Raw genomic sequence first — 14455 nt, 5'->3', positions numbered from 1 at the left:
ATCACGTTTGCTAAACCGTTTGGGTATCTGCCGATATAAATCTCGCTATGACGTACGATAACCACCACCACCACCAAGACAAGGATCGCGTTTCTGTCTCGAACTAAAATTGGAATTTATCATCCTCTTTCCAACTTCGAGATTGTTCGTAATTATAGCAAATATATTTACGTATATTTGCTAAATATCGAGCACCGTTCGCTTTGTCTTCTCACTGCCCATGTTTTTTACGCTTCACGTAAAATTAACATTCTGAGCGGTTTAATCCCATGTGGTGTTATTTACGTGTACACCGTCAGTCAGCGCTCACGTACAGACGCTTAATGTAGATAGCGTCGTCGAGGTTTGCTGGACGACTTTAATTTTTTAACTGGGTTGGTCGATTATATCGGAACAAAGAATACCATTGACACTCTTTCAGATGTTAGGGCTAGACCGTCAACAGCTATCGATAGTGGCATAGATTTCCTTGAACGCACCCCATAAAATTCGAAGCCGTCGCACCAGTTTGTATCGATTTGTCGGTTCCGCGTCATTAGGGGTGTGATCGATAACAAGCGGCCAGTAACTAGTTTTTTCCCCTTCATCGACATTTTTATCATATTCGAAGTTTTCGTTTGCCAGAGGAGAATGAACCTACATTTCGGCCTTCCGTTGGGAGGTCTCTAACCCGTGGAAGTTTACATATATAAATGGATTTGGCCTGTCTGAGAAGGCAGCCAGCCGCTACAAAGCACCTTTTCCGCATTCAAATCACGTTTCGGGAACATATAGCCGAACATGTACCTTCTTGCAGCGCAAAAATCGGAGAGCAAAACGAAAACATGACTCGTTTTGTAACGCCTCATAACACTCAATCCCGTGACTGGTTGAAATTCCTGCGTTGGCAAAAGATTACCATAACATATGGTTACTATGCTGTCACATGGGTCTGCTGGAGAAACCCAAAATGGGTCAACAAAACCTTCCGCTAGGCTTTCTCACAAGGGTGAGTCCTGGATACGATGTGAAAAAAAAAAAGATAATTCTGAGAACTTCCACAAACAGTAGGAGTACCTGAAGCCGTTAAAAGGAGATTAGCCAACACAAGATAGTTTGAATTCAGTCTATTCAGGCGCGAGTTTACTTTTGCTACAATCGACCTAAGCCAAACGGTCAATATCAAATTAGCCTTTTGGTGCGGATAGAACAGGGCTTGACGAAAAGGGCATTCCACTTAATTAGCTTTAATAAACGTCCTAACGGCTATTTGCTTGATGACAAGAACGATTGTATAGAATTCACGTGTGAAGAACTGATGAGGGAATTGAGCTCGTCCGACATTGCTACGACGACATGGGCTTCGTATGACATGGCTCCCAATGCCATAAAGTCGAGCGACGGTTAACAGCTGAGGATCTTTCATGAAGCTTGGATTTTGGCAATTCCGTCGGTTCGGCCCTCAGACTGTTTTGTACTGTATCTTTGCGACGTTATCGAACATAGGCAAGCCCTAACGAGGAGAAAAGCACACGGTGCGTGTTTGTGCTAATACATAAATCGGGGGGTGGCCCCATTTGACAGCGGGTTGTCAATTTGCCTAGCGGTAGTGAAATGGTGTTGCTTGTCGGCTGCCATGGACGCTAGGTTGCGAAAGGATGAAATGTTTTGAGGTTTTCTACAATTATTATTTATTATTGTACTTTTCACATATTATAATCCGTGATCGGTTGATGTAAGTTATTGTCAGTTCGTATCAGCTTAACTAAGTACATGCAGAGCCCGCCGACTTGCGCTTCGCGTGATGCAGGGACAAACTCCGCGTCGAAACTCTATTGTCCCAACTTTGCCATCGCCTATGTGATGATATATACTGCAAGGTATCTCAGAATAACGGATGTTATATATAGTACGACCAAACTATGTAAAAATTACGATCCCTTTGTACAAAGCTCGCAATATCGTTCAAATATCCCCCGTGAATCGTCCATTAACTCGTTGTCGTGATTTCCGCTCTGTCAGGAATATACGGTTGCTTCTAGGCGTCGCGAAACACCTCACGATTGTCGGAAACATATATTTCAAATACATGTGATATCAATATATGGTCGAATACTAAGAGGTTTACTCCAAACGGCTTAATTTCACCAGAAAGTGATTATAAAGCTTTTTTGTTTTGTTTTATTAGCTGTCACCCACCGTAGTCGACAACTTGTTATGGAGATTGATAACATTTAGCTCCGTAATAGTACTGAATATTGATATGATAGGTTTACCGGTGGCCTTCGCTGTCGTTCTGAGTTGGGTATCAACATGCCGGAACACTGATATACACACTAACGATCTTGATTTCCATTCGCTATAAGAATCTAAGCGTTTCGATAAATCGTTGTTAACTGGCAGGTGTTTACGTTATTTTTCTGCTATCGCAATTGATGTGATCTTATGTACCTATGCTGTTTTCGATACATCTCGATAGGTAAGCAGAAGCCCGAATTGCTCCAGCATAAGTTTGACAGAAAAAAAGAAAAAAGTTCAGCGATCGACTACGGCAGTGCTGTGACGTTAACGCTGGAATAGATGAACGCTTATGTTATGTTTTTGAAAAGCGATGAAAGCGTTACTAACCGATACTGTATTTCCCTCGTTTTTTTTTTTACGAAAATTGTCAACAACTGAAAGCCGTTACAAATACAAGCAGATACGTCCATTTTCATCGCATCGTAAATATCACAACAATTATATAACGTGCGTCGTATAGCAACGCTTCAACGCAGGAATATTTTTCTTCTCAAAAAAATCTGCTCTAGGAACAACCGCACGACATGGTCCTGCTAAGGCCCTTTAATAAAATTCGGCACACGTCAATGCAACATCAATAATAATAATTTGTATTTATTTGTCAAGCAGATTGGGTAGCCGACAGCATCGGAACGCTAAAAGAAAGCAGTATTTACTTACGTGTCATTTTGTATAATATTCAGGGACGTTCTGTTTTCGGTGAGTAGAAAGGTCAGCGATAGACACTCGATTAGGAAACCACCCAAGTCCAGAATCAAATCGCCTTGCTGAAGACAATTGCGCAAAAGTTAAGGTTGAGACACCGTCTTTCCACGCGACCAATAACAGATTTTGTCCCCGAGTTGATTGATAGAAACATTTTTTATGAAAATAAACGCGTTCTGTGTAGGGTATTAGTTACGTAGAAAGTATACGCACCAACGATACATGACGAAGAATGCTAATTATATGTTATAGTATATTCAGTAAGTGTAGTTAGTCGCGAATCCACTTCAGTTGATCAATTTAACAGTGTTTCATGTGCTAACCTTTTTTAAGTCAATATTCGCACCGCGATCTTGTAAAACCACCAATCCATCGCTACGTGAACTTACATTTATGCCTGAAATAACAAAAAAGAAAAAAAAAGTTGTTATACTGTTGGAACTGTTCAAATAGTTTAGCTGGTGTGCGAAAGGTTAGGAATAGAGGAAGTTTGCGATTACTCCTTTTGTGTGCCAACTGTCTAATTTGTATTTAATCAGCAACAATAATCTCGTCCCAGATACGTAAAAAGTAAGTTCGGCTTAGCAAGTTTAAATATTGACACAACATAGTTACTTGACTTGCCCTAAGTAGATCAACTAAACTGAAGTATCTGTAGTTAGAGCACGAGTTAATTACGTTTCAACGCTTGAAATCTTTAAAGACATATATATACTTTATGTAAAGTTCAACGATAGTATAAAGCGTTCCATATACTGTATGGGAGCAAGATGGGATTGTTTCGGTCCCATCACAAAGATGATAGCCTGAACCAGAGCCGGTGCAGTTAGTTCGGACGGATAACTTACAAGCATCTGAAACCAAGAGCAGACACATTGTAAACTTTACTACTACTAACTACTTACTTACGTTTCGATATGACATATTCCTAAAAAGTTTCCTTTAATGCCATCAAATTTGTCATGAATTGTTTGCATGCCATTATGAATTATCACTGTTTTCTTTTTTTGAACGAACATCCATTACGATGCGATGGAAACATTCAATCAAACATCGTTGCGTAGCGCGAGGTAGTCAACAACCCCTTTGTCTGGTATAGAAGTCCCAGTTCTCGCCAACTATTACGCCAATAAATGATGTTTAAAAATTATTTGCCTATTCAAAAAAACAAAACAGCTGGTTAACCGAAATCCCGGACTCAGTAAATCTAAACGATGTTACCAGGCAGAGCCTTGAGGTGCAGGGTGTGCTTAATTTTAAAGTTCTTTGCGTCAACCAGGTAGATGCACTTTGTCGTAAGTATCAGCACCCATCGTCGTTCTCTGTAGCCGTGTCGATCGTACTTCGTCACTGGCAAAGAGTACTGCGAAGGACGAGTACAAAATCACGTTACTGTTCACTGCTAACAGTGTTGAAATTTGAAAAGCAGCTAAGCATACGATGCCCTCGTATTAGCAAAAGATTTCTATTCGTTCTGCGTGATTCCATAGGTAAAATAAGGACGATTTTAATGGTAAGACAACGGTACGGTGTTTGGCAAGCTCAACCGGACGCAAATACACCTAATAGCAGTAGAGCCGAACGTAAAACTCGAAAAATTTATCTAAATGAAAACGAATCTGGCAGACATGTTTTAGAAGGGCTTGCGAGAGTCTGTTATTGCAACTGACAGACAAGCTATTGTCCAGGTTGGATAAACAAGCCATAAGTTATTTTCTAACTTGTTGCAAGTCGCTGTCTATGCAGTACAAACCGATATGACGTCGCTATTTTCCAGATACTCATTTTGAAAGAGCTCGAGTTGTTGCTTCAGACTGGATGGCAGATGCGATGTAACGAATGGAACCTCAACACCATTCGAGTAACTTGATTTTTTGCCCTACAAAGCACATTAAATGTATGCGTTAAACTTCTTTATAGAATATCAACATTTTTTTTTTTCTAGATAATGATAATAATATGTGCTCTTGACGTCAACTCAGTTGACTGGATACTTACACGAGCAAGCTACTCGAAAGTAGTAACGATAGTTCTATTGCTTCATTTATTCATAACCTCTTATAGAAATGCAGCAAAATTATGAAATTAAGTATTTACTAACGCGTCTACAAAAAAAAAAACACGTTTGTCGCCAGTATCGCAAATGCGTGATAATCGAAGTACAACTACGTCGCAGAGCGCTCTCTTTGCCAGCTTTGATCGAACAGCTGCCTCACTCGCCTGTGCTGGCTTTGCATTTTTACAACGCTGCTATGGAAGATTCTTTTTTCAACGCTGACCGATTAACTCTGTTTCTGTTAGGGACGGACATGGATCACGTCGGCCCTAAGCCGACCCCTATCAGGGACTACGGCCCCGATATTCTAGCCCAATTTTTGGGACTCTGATTTTTTAATTTTGAACATTTTTACTAGTAAATATTTAAGATACAATTATGTAGTATGTTTCGATTGGCGTGTTCTTGAAATGTCCAAAAAGAGACCTGAAGGTTTTTCAAGTATTTGTTCCTTTCATTTTAGGGTTTACAAATAGTTATTTAGCACCTTTATTCAGTTCATCGAAATGTATCGGTTTTTTTGCAGAAATTATGCCCCTTCAGGAGTCGTTTTCAATATTCGATGATCACGTGACTCGTAGAGAAGGCAAGAGAATTTTTTAATTCTAGAGTAATGATATAAAAAGAGTGATTTTGCGTTTAAGAGAGATCTACAAAATGAGACATCAAATATTCTTGTCGTATATAACTTCCCTCATTTACTAAATTATCGACGCACCATTTCCCGAAGCCAGAATACTTAACTGACTCTTTTCCGTAACCCGATCCGTTTTACAAGCGATCCGATCGTCCTATATTGTTAACGCTTTACGCTTGTTCGCCAAGCGGCAGTTATATCAATACAAAAATGAGCGCGTATAAAGAACGCTCGGGAAACGAGATGCTGGTCATGAAAAGGAACGTACTATGACGGGGTCATCTTGTTTAGGTTAAAGGACGTGGCTTATGGTACTGGTACCTTGAATAATTCGCTGGCCTCAAGCTTCCATCGGAGCTGTTCCTTCCGCTCCGAACTCATATTGAGGAAATAGTTTCTTACAAGGATGCGCCGGTGCAGCGCCTGTAAAATTTGAGATGCTTCCTGAAAATAGAGCACTTAGTCCGTATTTGTCGTGTTGTCGACGTAAACTGCAGTAATTATTAGGTTGTACGCTCATATAGGTGATAAGAGAGTCAACAAATGTTAGCTTGGCGAGGGTACGTTCTCTCCTATTGAATCATGTATCTCATATATTCGACTAATGGATTTCTGTAAGATAATTCGCCAAAGGAAAAAGGATTACTTTGCAAAGTGATGGTGCTTCTGGCCAAGATTTGTCCATGACTGATTCGGGCAAGCTCCTTGCTAGTCGCTGCAGATATTCCACGCGTATCAATCTTAAGAACTGCAAAACACGTATCAATCATGAATTTAATCAACATTAATAAGATAAATAGTGAGAATAATTATTTAATTTAGTTGAAATGAGGAAAATCCTCTTCCGATCCGACAATGAATGATGTACCAATCCAGAGGGCGCTTGTCTCACTGCACCTGTATAAATGAACTAAATACTAACATCACGTTTTAGCTTAGGTGCGCATAATTAGGTACAGAAAAGCCACCATTTTGTATTGTAGAATCTTTTCCAGTTCGAGCTCATGGGCGCATAGGTGACGTGTCATAGATATTTGTACTCGTACGTTGGTTCACCTATGGGGTAAATTTCATATGGAGCTGCACACTGGTAATTCTCGAAAGCACCTTGATGAAGGATATGTTTATAGCTAAAATGCACTGCAGTATGCCTCAAGCAGGCAGCGGGCATACCGTGGCCGTGGGGTAAAAGAGCATTAACGGATAAATCGGTTAATCAACTTATCACATAAGTTAAAGCAGTGTCAGGAAGAGATGAGAAAGGCGAGTAAATATAAAATCGAACTCATAAAGTAAAGGTTCAATACGGAATTTGAGGTTTGATTGAAAGTTTCACACGGGTCAGCCATAAATGGAAACGCTCATATTAACCGTACATACATATATATATATATATAGAGAGAGAGAGAGAGACTCCCATACTGTTTTGCATATTTCTCATTGGCAACACTATGCAACGACAAAAGTCAAAGGAAGCTAGTTGATTCGATGGGCGTGTAGCCGCGATTGATCGCGGCCTTAGCTTGTACCGGGCACACATTAGCCCGAAAGCTTGTGAGAAAAAAAAAACTATCGCAGCTAGATATTTTACTGTTGGCAACAACGGATCGTGTTTAATGTGTGCATACAGGCTCGGTGAATTACACAGATGCTAATTAGCAAAAAAGACTGCCATTTCCATAACTGTCTAAAAGGTAAATTGGCCTTAGAGCACCACACAGTCTGTACGACCCTTTTTAGGTAACATAGGCTTTTTATTTCTTTCGTAGCGTGTCCAGGAATTATCAGTGAAATGCTTATTATAATAAAATCATGGTAATAAAAATAGCATAAGTAAATCTTGACACCGCTTTTATAGATGCTACTTATAAAAGACACCAAATATTCTTATTTCAACATATAGTATATGCATTGAGAATACTTCTACGCCCTACTACGTAGCGTATAGTAACCCAACATGTCTCAATTTTTGCCGAAATTAAAGACTGGAACCCGTGTTTCAGTAGTAGGCCTTGGTCCTGTAAGTTTCAACTTGGCTCAGAATTTGTTGAGCAATGGATTAAAGATACAGCCGTCAACTGACAACTTTCAATCGATCAAAGATTTGAAAATATAGCAGAAAAATATATAGTAGATTTAGTGAAATAGCAGAACATCGTATGAAATGTTTAATAGGATGACAACTACGCAAGGATTATCATGTTACTATTACGCAGCCACCCGTTTCCGTCGCGCAATAAATGCTGCAAAAAAATACGACGCTCCAATGGGCAGATTGTAGAACATGCGGCATTTTTTCTATAAGATTTTCAACTTTACCTTTTGCTTCTCTAAAGAGTTCCAACAATTCTGACGCACGAGAAACGTTATTGTTCCTATTTGCGACTTCAACTCGTCGTAAGGAGCCACCTCGGGCGCTTTGTCTCCATAAAAAGCATATTAAGCTTCGTTACGAAAACGTAGTTACTATATATAAATGATAACTTAGAACACTCATTTTCACTTCAGCAGGATCTATGCGAGAAATAACCTCGATAGACATGGATCACTTTAGAAAAAAGCATCGCAGGGCCAGCGCAATCATATGGCCGATCTAAACACGAGGCAGGTGAGACAGAGAGACAAAAAAGAGAGAGAAAGCAAAATAGTAAGCATAACGTGAAAATGAAGGTGTACTTAAAGAATAACTATAGAAAAATGAGGATACCAATAAATGCTTTATTTAGCTTTTCACAAAGAACACTTCTTATTGGAGCTAAGTAATGTGTATCACAGTGTATGCCCTAATTACGTACCTGTCTGTTCACGTCACTTTCTGGATTTTTTCTCATGATGAACCCTTTGATGAAACTGTAACGTGCGAACACATAAAGTAACTTCGTTACTTGAAATGCCCAACTACAATAATTTTAATGTAGTAACTTATACGAGATAAATAGAAGACAAGCGCAGATTCAAAATAGGCAGCGCGATCCAATAACGCAGGCGTAAAAAGTTGTACAACTTCGAATGGAATCGTAGAAATGATCAATGCTTCTAAAAAGATAGATTTTAAAAATATACCTGCTAGATAGAAGCCTTTTGTGTTTTGAAAGCATTGTGTCGTATATTAAAGGTACTATTGTGGCAGATGCTCTCGTCCTTCGAATAGACAATTCACAATGTAGAACTTGTGCAACGGCTGGTACCTGACACATGTAACGAGTCAGTAAATAAGCCTTAAGTAAATACAAATTCTTCCATCAGGAATCATCGCACAAAATAGCAATTTTCTTTTCTGGTTCGAGTCGAAACAACTCGTGCGAGCACCGGCTATGGCACTTCGGAAATGCCCTTGTGCAGGGGACCTTGACTGAAGCAAGCGATTCTAACGAGGCGTATCCCAGAGCCCCTTGCCCGTTAATAAATCATTGGTAACGGATTTACTGTGTGTTAATCCTTCAGCATGCTTCGGGAATTGTGGTAGTAATTCCGCTTGGAATCATGTTGCTTCCCTTGAATAGCGATTATCCAGCTAAAACCATTGTTTTCAAAGACCCGAAAGTGTTTGTTGTTAATACACCAAAGTTGAAACATTTGTTCGTGCCTCAACTATAATTTCGAATCTGGTATGATATACTGATAGCATGAAAACAGCTTGTAATTTTCTTGGACAATAAAAAACACTTCTAAAGGAAGTCGTTATTTATATTATAGAGTAATATAAATAATGACCTCCTTTATATATATAATAATAGTGCATAATATAATAATAATATATGTGTCCTGACAATAGCTAACTGTAGTCCACCCCCTTTGGGGGACCCTCGAAAAGGCATCCAGATAACTGCATAGGGAACAATGATTCTTATATCTAGCCGGTTTTTTTGCCCCAGCGCATATACAAGTATGACCTCTTCTACATCTTTGTTCTTCTCGATTATTTAAACTCCCTTTTTGATACACGTGTCTATTGCGTCATCATAGATATGCGATTTCGGATCGCTGACCTTGCATTTGCGTACCTGCGAATAATCTCCGCTGCCTTTCTCCGCTTTTCGAGCTCTCGCTCAGCCTGAAGACGCTTCCATGAACACTGAATCCGAATCGCTGTGAGAAAAAATTGTAAGAATCTAATTAGCGATAATCCACTTGATACGCAATGGTATTGATTGTAAACGTAAATGCATGTCCGCTCTTTGGAACTAAATAGCCCGCTTGTTCCAGTTGCTCTGCCCTACAATAGGCTGATACTAGACACTTTTTGCTTAGATGACCATTAAAGGAGGATCTTCTAACATAGCTCAAGGCGCGTACCAATGTTTAATGTTTGACCTTCATTAGCATTTTATGAGCTAAACGATTCAGCCAAACAATACTACCGAGAACAAAGTAAGTGGTCTTCGTCATCGAGCGGTTATGCTAGATGACGCTACACGCCCGTTTCCTTTGAGCGTTCAGACAATGCTGACGTCTGTGGGTTCACATCTATTCTTAAACAAGTTATTGAAATTCGTATAATTATCTACTTGAGAAATGAACATATCAATAGAGGATCAACTTGATTGATCACTGTTCGAATGTGTAGGTTGCGAAATTAGGTACATTTTTAAAAATTTTCAGATAGGGTAATATGTTTAAGCACCGCCCATCAGCTGTGTCTTCTCTATTAGTTTAGTATCATCATAATAACTAGCCCCTGTTATTACTTCGAAGCTATATTAAACAACGTCAGACTCACTTAACCAAGACATAATAGTTGCTATAAAAGTATTACTGCCAAGCTGAAACTAACGATACCTTGTCGAAGATCGCTCCCTTCGATCCTATTATGTATTTGCCCTAAGATCAAATACGTTCCCGTGGGCTTTTTAGAAGACGATGAAAAAATTCAAAGGTAATAACGCAAGCAGTCATATTTAGCAGATAAATTCCATGTCCACGTACCACGTTTCTTCTATCAAAATTGAAGTCTTTGCCTTTTCGCTGGAGCCTATCACTACTAACATTTCAAACCGAAATTGAACGTACAGCAAATCTGATTCGACAATGACTATTCCTTCTTACAGATCCAGAATTTAGAGCATGCGAGAGTTTCGTATTGAAATTTCAATAGCTATACCAGAAAGGATTAGCTGGGCTAGTAAGACCTCGAAATAAAGTGATTTCATTTTACAAGTCTTATAGACAACAATTTAATTAAGAGCCTTTCCTAGTTTCAGGTGTATAGCCAATTCAGGTTAAGATATGGGTAACAAGAGGACGTGCGCAGCTTACGGTTCTCCAGCATTATCTGGATACAATGGAACTTTCGTGTAGAGCTTTCAGGTCTATCTCGTCCAGTCGTATTCCTTCCGACTATGAGTTTACCCAGAGACGTTCACATCATTAGGGCGCCTCAAGCTCAGCTCTTTCCCCTCTTCAGTAATCTATACCCGGTTTGCTTTCCTAATTTTTCTAGCGTGTTTTTTTCTGATGAGTGTCTTTTAGTTCACACGTTGACTGGCTGAATTGTTTATTTTGCCGGTGAAGGTCCGAACCGAATTGTAGATCGACAAATCCGGATCGTTTGAAATGGTGAAAATTCGTAGCTTAATGATGACACCAACAAAAATCGATGGGAAAGAATACGTGCTCGCGTAATGGAATTGGTTATGGTAATATTATTACTTCGATTGCGTAGTGGGCACTGGCTTTCGACCAAGACAAACCGCTCTTTCATTTTAGTCACAAAAACGCGTTTCATTAGTTACTTGTTGCGTGTAGCGTATCTAGATAATGATCCACGATTCATGTTAGTGATCCAAGGTCTATCCGTAACTGTGCGATGTGATCAGGCAGTGATGCTTCAACTCACCCGCTTTCTTCATATGTTTGTACCTTTTCCGAGCAATATAGGCCTGAATCTGTGATTGGATAAGCGTGGCAGGCGTCGACATACTGCGTATTCTTTCAGGTAGTAGCTCCGTAAACCTCCGCATCCATTTTTGGGGTTTGGAGTCCGCAGCTGTCTGACTTCTGGTTACTGGAAACATCTTATACGTAGAGCTGATCAAGAACGATCGTTAACTGGTAGTACGTGTTGACCTGCTCACACTCGTAGCTCGCCCGTAATCTACATTCAAAGGCGAACTATTGCCATCCTTTAGTCGCCATGTGTTCACCGTTAACTTCCAGCGTAGGCACAGGCGTTTACGTAGAAAAGATCCCTCAGATATCAATATTTATCGTACTCTTTTCGCTTTACTTTGCACAACCTTTCACAGCAGTTCGTCGTACAAAATGAGTAAAAAAATCGAGTTATGTAGCACCTAGAAACGGACAAGTATCGATCAAACTTCAGATCGCGTGAATTGCGATAGCTGCGTTCTACGTCGAATTTCGGCTGTTGTGTATCCTTTTCAAAGGTTGTTGTAATCCTTTTTAACAGGAACGAGCAGTTCAAAGCCGGAAAACCCAGCTGTAAACAATTCACAAGTTAGGAGAGACTGTCCTGTTAGCTGACAAGGAAGGAAAGCGACACTGCTACTACCCGACCGTGTATCTAACAATGAATAAATCGGTTTTCAAAAACGATAGACCCAGCGGGCATGTACCACCAACCATACTATTGTTATCCAATTGTCTAAGGTAATTTTTTCACAGCTCAGAATAAGAGAGAGAGGAATCCCGCCTTCTCTCCAGTTCTGGTCGCCTATCACTGTGTATTAACTAAGTATAGGATCTGTAAAACCAAGGAAAGTACGCTTGCCGTACCAAAAGGCAAAGCCAATGGGACTCTCCTCCCCTGACGTCCCCGATCGTAATGACCACGTCAGGGCGAGAACCATAAGACGAAGTCAGCCGTATGAAACACACCACTAGACCCATAGCCATCATCCCTAGCAGTGTTGTCGTACTGACAGCCTTCGCTGCTGCCGTTGGTTCCAACGCGAGAAGAAATACACCTATAGATAGAGACAGTCGATAGGAAACGCACGTGCGGATCGCATCGTCGGCCGGTGTAACGCGACATTCACGTAAATTGTCGCGTTTCGGCAGGGCCCATAGGACGCTCCGAAAGCAAACGCGTGAGCAGCTACTGACTCGAAGCGATCGGCGCGGATTATCCCGGCTGACGAATCTTGGATAAGAAGTAAAACAATGTTTTCAACAGACAATGAGTCCACAAACGGGCGCGCGGAATCTTCTGTAGAAACTGTATTGTAGAAGTCGATGAGTTAGGGGCCCAGTGGGGCCCCGATGTAGTGAAACGAAGAGAGCTCGTAAGCCCTTTGAATTCAATGTGTGGATACGAGACAGGGAGGTAAAAAATACAGAGGATCTGAAAAAGGGCTGTCACGCAGTGTGGCAGTGAATCGATATATGCAGTCATACTGTATACATACGTAGCAGAAAACAGCGGAAAAACAGTAATGTCTCGTTTATTTGGACAGAAATAAAAACATACTAACACTGTAATGAATTTACTATTATAAGAGAATAAAAAAACACTCGACTATGACTCATACGATACCACACTTTTTTAAAGGAATCTAATTTCGTGAGAATTCTCTAAAACGATGATTTACATAGGCGAAATGGAACCAGCTTGGGTCGGTGGATAGCAGTTATACGAACCCCATTCATAGAAAGCTCTATATTACTTATGCTGATAATTCGCCTGATTAATGAATGTTCGAATCGTGGCATTATAATTTATTAGACGGATAGAGAAGGAAGGGGGGGGGGGGCATTATAGAGAAAATGGACCATTGAAATCGAACCTATAAACCATTATGGCGACGACTAAATCGAAGGTGCATAATACAGTATGTTCTGTCTAATAGTATATAGAGGGCGTCAGCGGTAGCTATTTCATGGACGTGAGGCCAATCCATCCCCCCATAACTTAATCGTTATCGTATCGCGTACAGTGTGGAAGTTACACAACTCTTTGTATTTTCTAACAGAGACGTAACATAAAGAGCAACCCTGATCAGAATTCGTGCCGTTATAATTTTTGTCTAGATAGTTATCTCTGAATTTCTATACTTGTAGAAAATTCGGGGCACAATTTATAATTCATTATACTTCCACTTTGTTCACCTATATCTCCAAATGAGTTTTGATAAGATTACCATCGGTGAAGTCATTATCCGCCGTTACTTTTCTGTTTTCGTTCATGTTCCATACGTTCTTAGTTATTAGGAAAGGAACTATCTTTTTCATACAATATACCATATAGGTGCATGTAGAGTCAATAGTGATGAAAGTGTGCTTTTGTCCTTCAGCCGGTCACTACTCACATGCAATAATAGTCTTACTAGCTAACTCCTATGGATCACCCTTTGCTGTTTCTGTCACGCAAATTCCAACCCCTGTCCCCTCTCTCCCTTTTATGAAATTTGAAGATAGACTTCTCGCTAGAACTTAATGCCAGATTTTTTCGCCTGCAACAACAACCACCGAATGAGCAGCAGCGGAAGTCGTTGACCAAGTCGAATAAATTGAGTAAAAAATTTTTTCCTAGTGGTTCTGTCGTTAAACTCTTCAGAACAAAAGTACTCGAAGTTCCCATAATGAATGTTTCTTGAGGGCAACTGGTGTTCCGTCTCGTAGGGAAGTTCTTATAGGTAGCACTTTTAAATTTAATAACGATAGTACTAGGATATACATTGCATCGACCTTGAGGATACAATGTACAACGTACTTTTGTCTCTATTTAATGTATGTGTCTCCCATTTTACAGTTGGTTTAGCGGTGTTACAAAGCTAGCCCGAAGTATAGCTTAAATTCTGTTTAACTAACCTGCTTAA

At 40.1% G+C, this 14455-nt stretch overlaps 1 protein-coding gene across 7 annotated transcripts; it reads right to left on the bottom strand.

The window, feature by feature from the left end:
• Positions 1-1645: 1645 nt before the first annotated feature.
• On the bottom strand, positions 1646-12275 carry LOC111250089 (unconventional myosin IC-like). 7 transcript variants are annotated; one of them, XM_086986515.1, is made up of 12 exons: positions 10935-12275; positions 10458-10524; positions 9683-9767; positions 8742-9192; positions 8474-8528; positions 6325-6426; positions 6000-6122; positions 4739-4864; positions 4207-4348; positions 3309-3839; positions 2941-3047; positions 1646-1852 (listed from the first exon to the last, which is right to left on the bottom strand). In XM_086986515.1, exons 4-10 carry the CDS (start codon positions 8873-8875, stop codon positions 3667-3669), a joined length of 855 nt encoding a protein of 284 aa, XP_086842641.1. In that variant the 5' UTR covers positions 8876-9192; positions 9683-9767; positions 10458-10524; positions 10935-12275; the 3' UTR covers positions 1646-1852; positions 2941-3047; positions 3309-3666. The 7 variants fall into 7 exon arrangements, with proteins under 7 accessions (XP_086842641.1, XP_086842640.1, XP_086842638.1 ...); XM_086986514.1 differs by lacking the exon at positions 10458-10524 and having other exon boundaries at positions 11515-12275; XM_086986512.1 differs by lacking the exons at positions 8742-9192; positions 10458-10524 and having other exon boundaries at positions 3309-3382; positions 3701-3839; positions 11515-12274.
• Positions 12276-14455: the final 2180 nt, after the last annotated feature.

Source organism: Varroa destructor, unplaced genomic scaffold, assembly GCF_002443255.2.
Source record: "Varroa destructor unplaced genomic scaffold, Vdes_3.0 BEIS01000004.1, whole genome shotgun sequence".
NCBI classification, from domain to species: Eukaryota; Metazoa; Arthropoda; class Arachnida; order Mesostigmata; family Varroidae; genus Varroa; species Varroa destructor.
Note: the sequence above shows the minus strand (reverse complement) of the source record. Positions and strands in the feature narration are given on the sequence as shown.

Excerpts from the sequence above, each read along its gene's own strand:
- LOC111250089 (XM_086986511.1), bottom strand. The coding sequence starts at position 11,692 with ATGTTTCCAGTAACCAGAAGTCAGACAGCTGCGGACTCCAAACCCCAA. Across the intron at positions 9,768-11,514 it reads CAAACATATGAAGAAAGCGG|CGATTCGGATTCAGTGTTCA; the intron begins GTGAGTTGAAGC and ends TTTTTCTCACAG. Across the intron at positions 4,349-4,738 it reads AAAATAGCGACGTCATATCG|TACTCTTTGCCAGTGACGAA; the intron begins GTTTGTACTGCA and ends CGTCCTTCGCAG.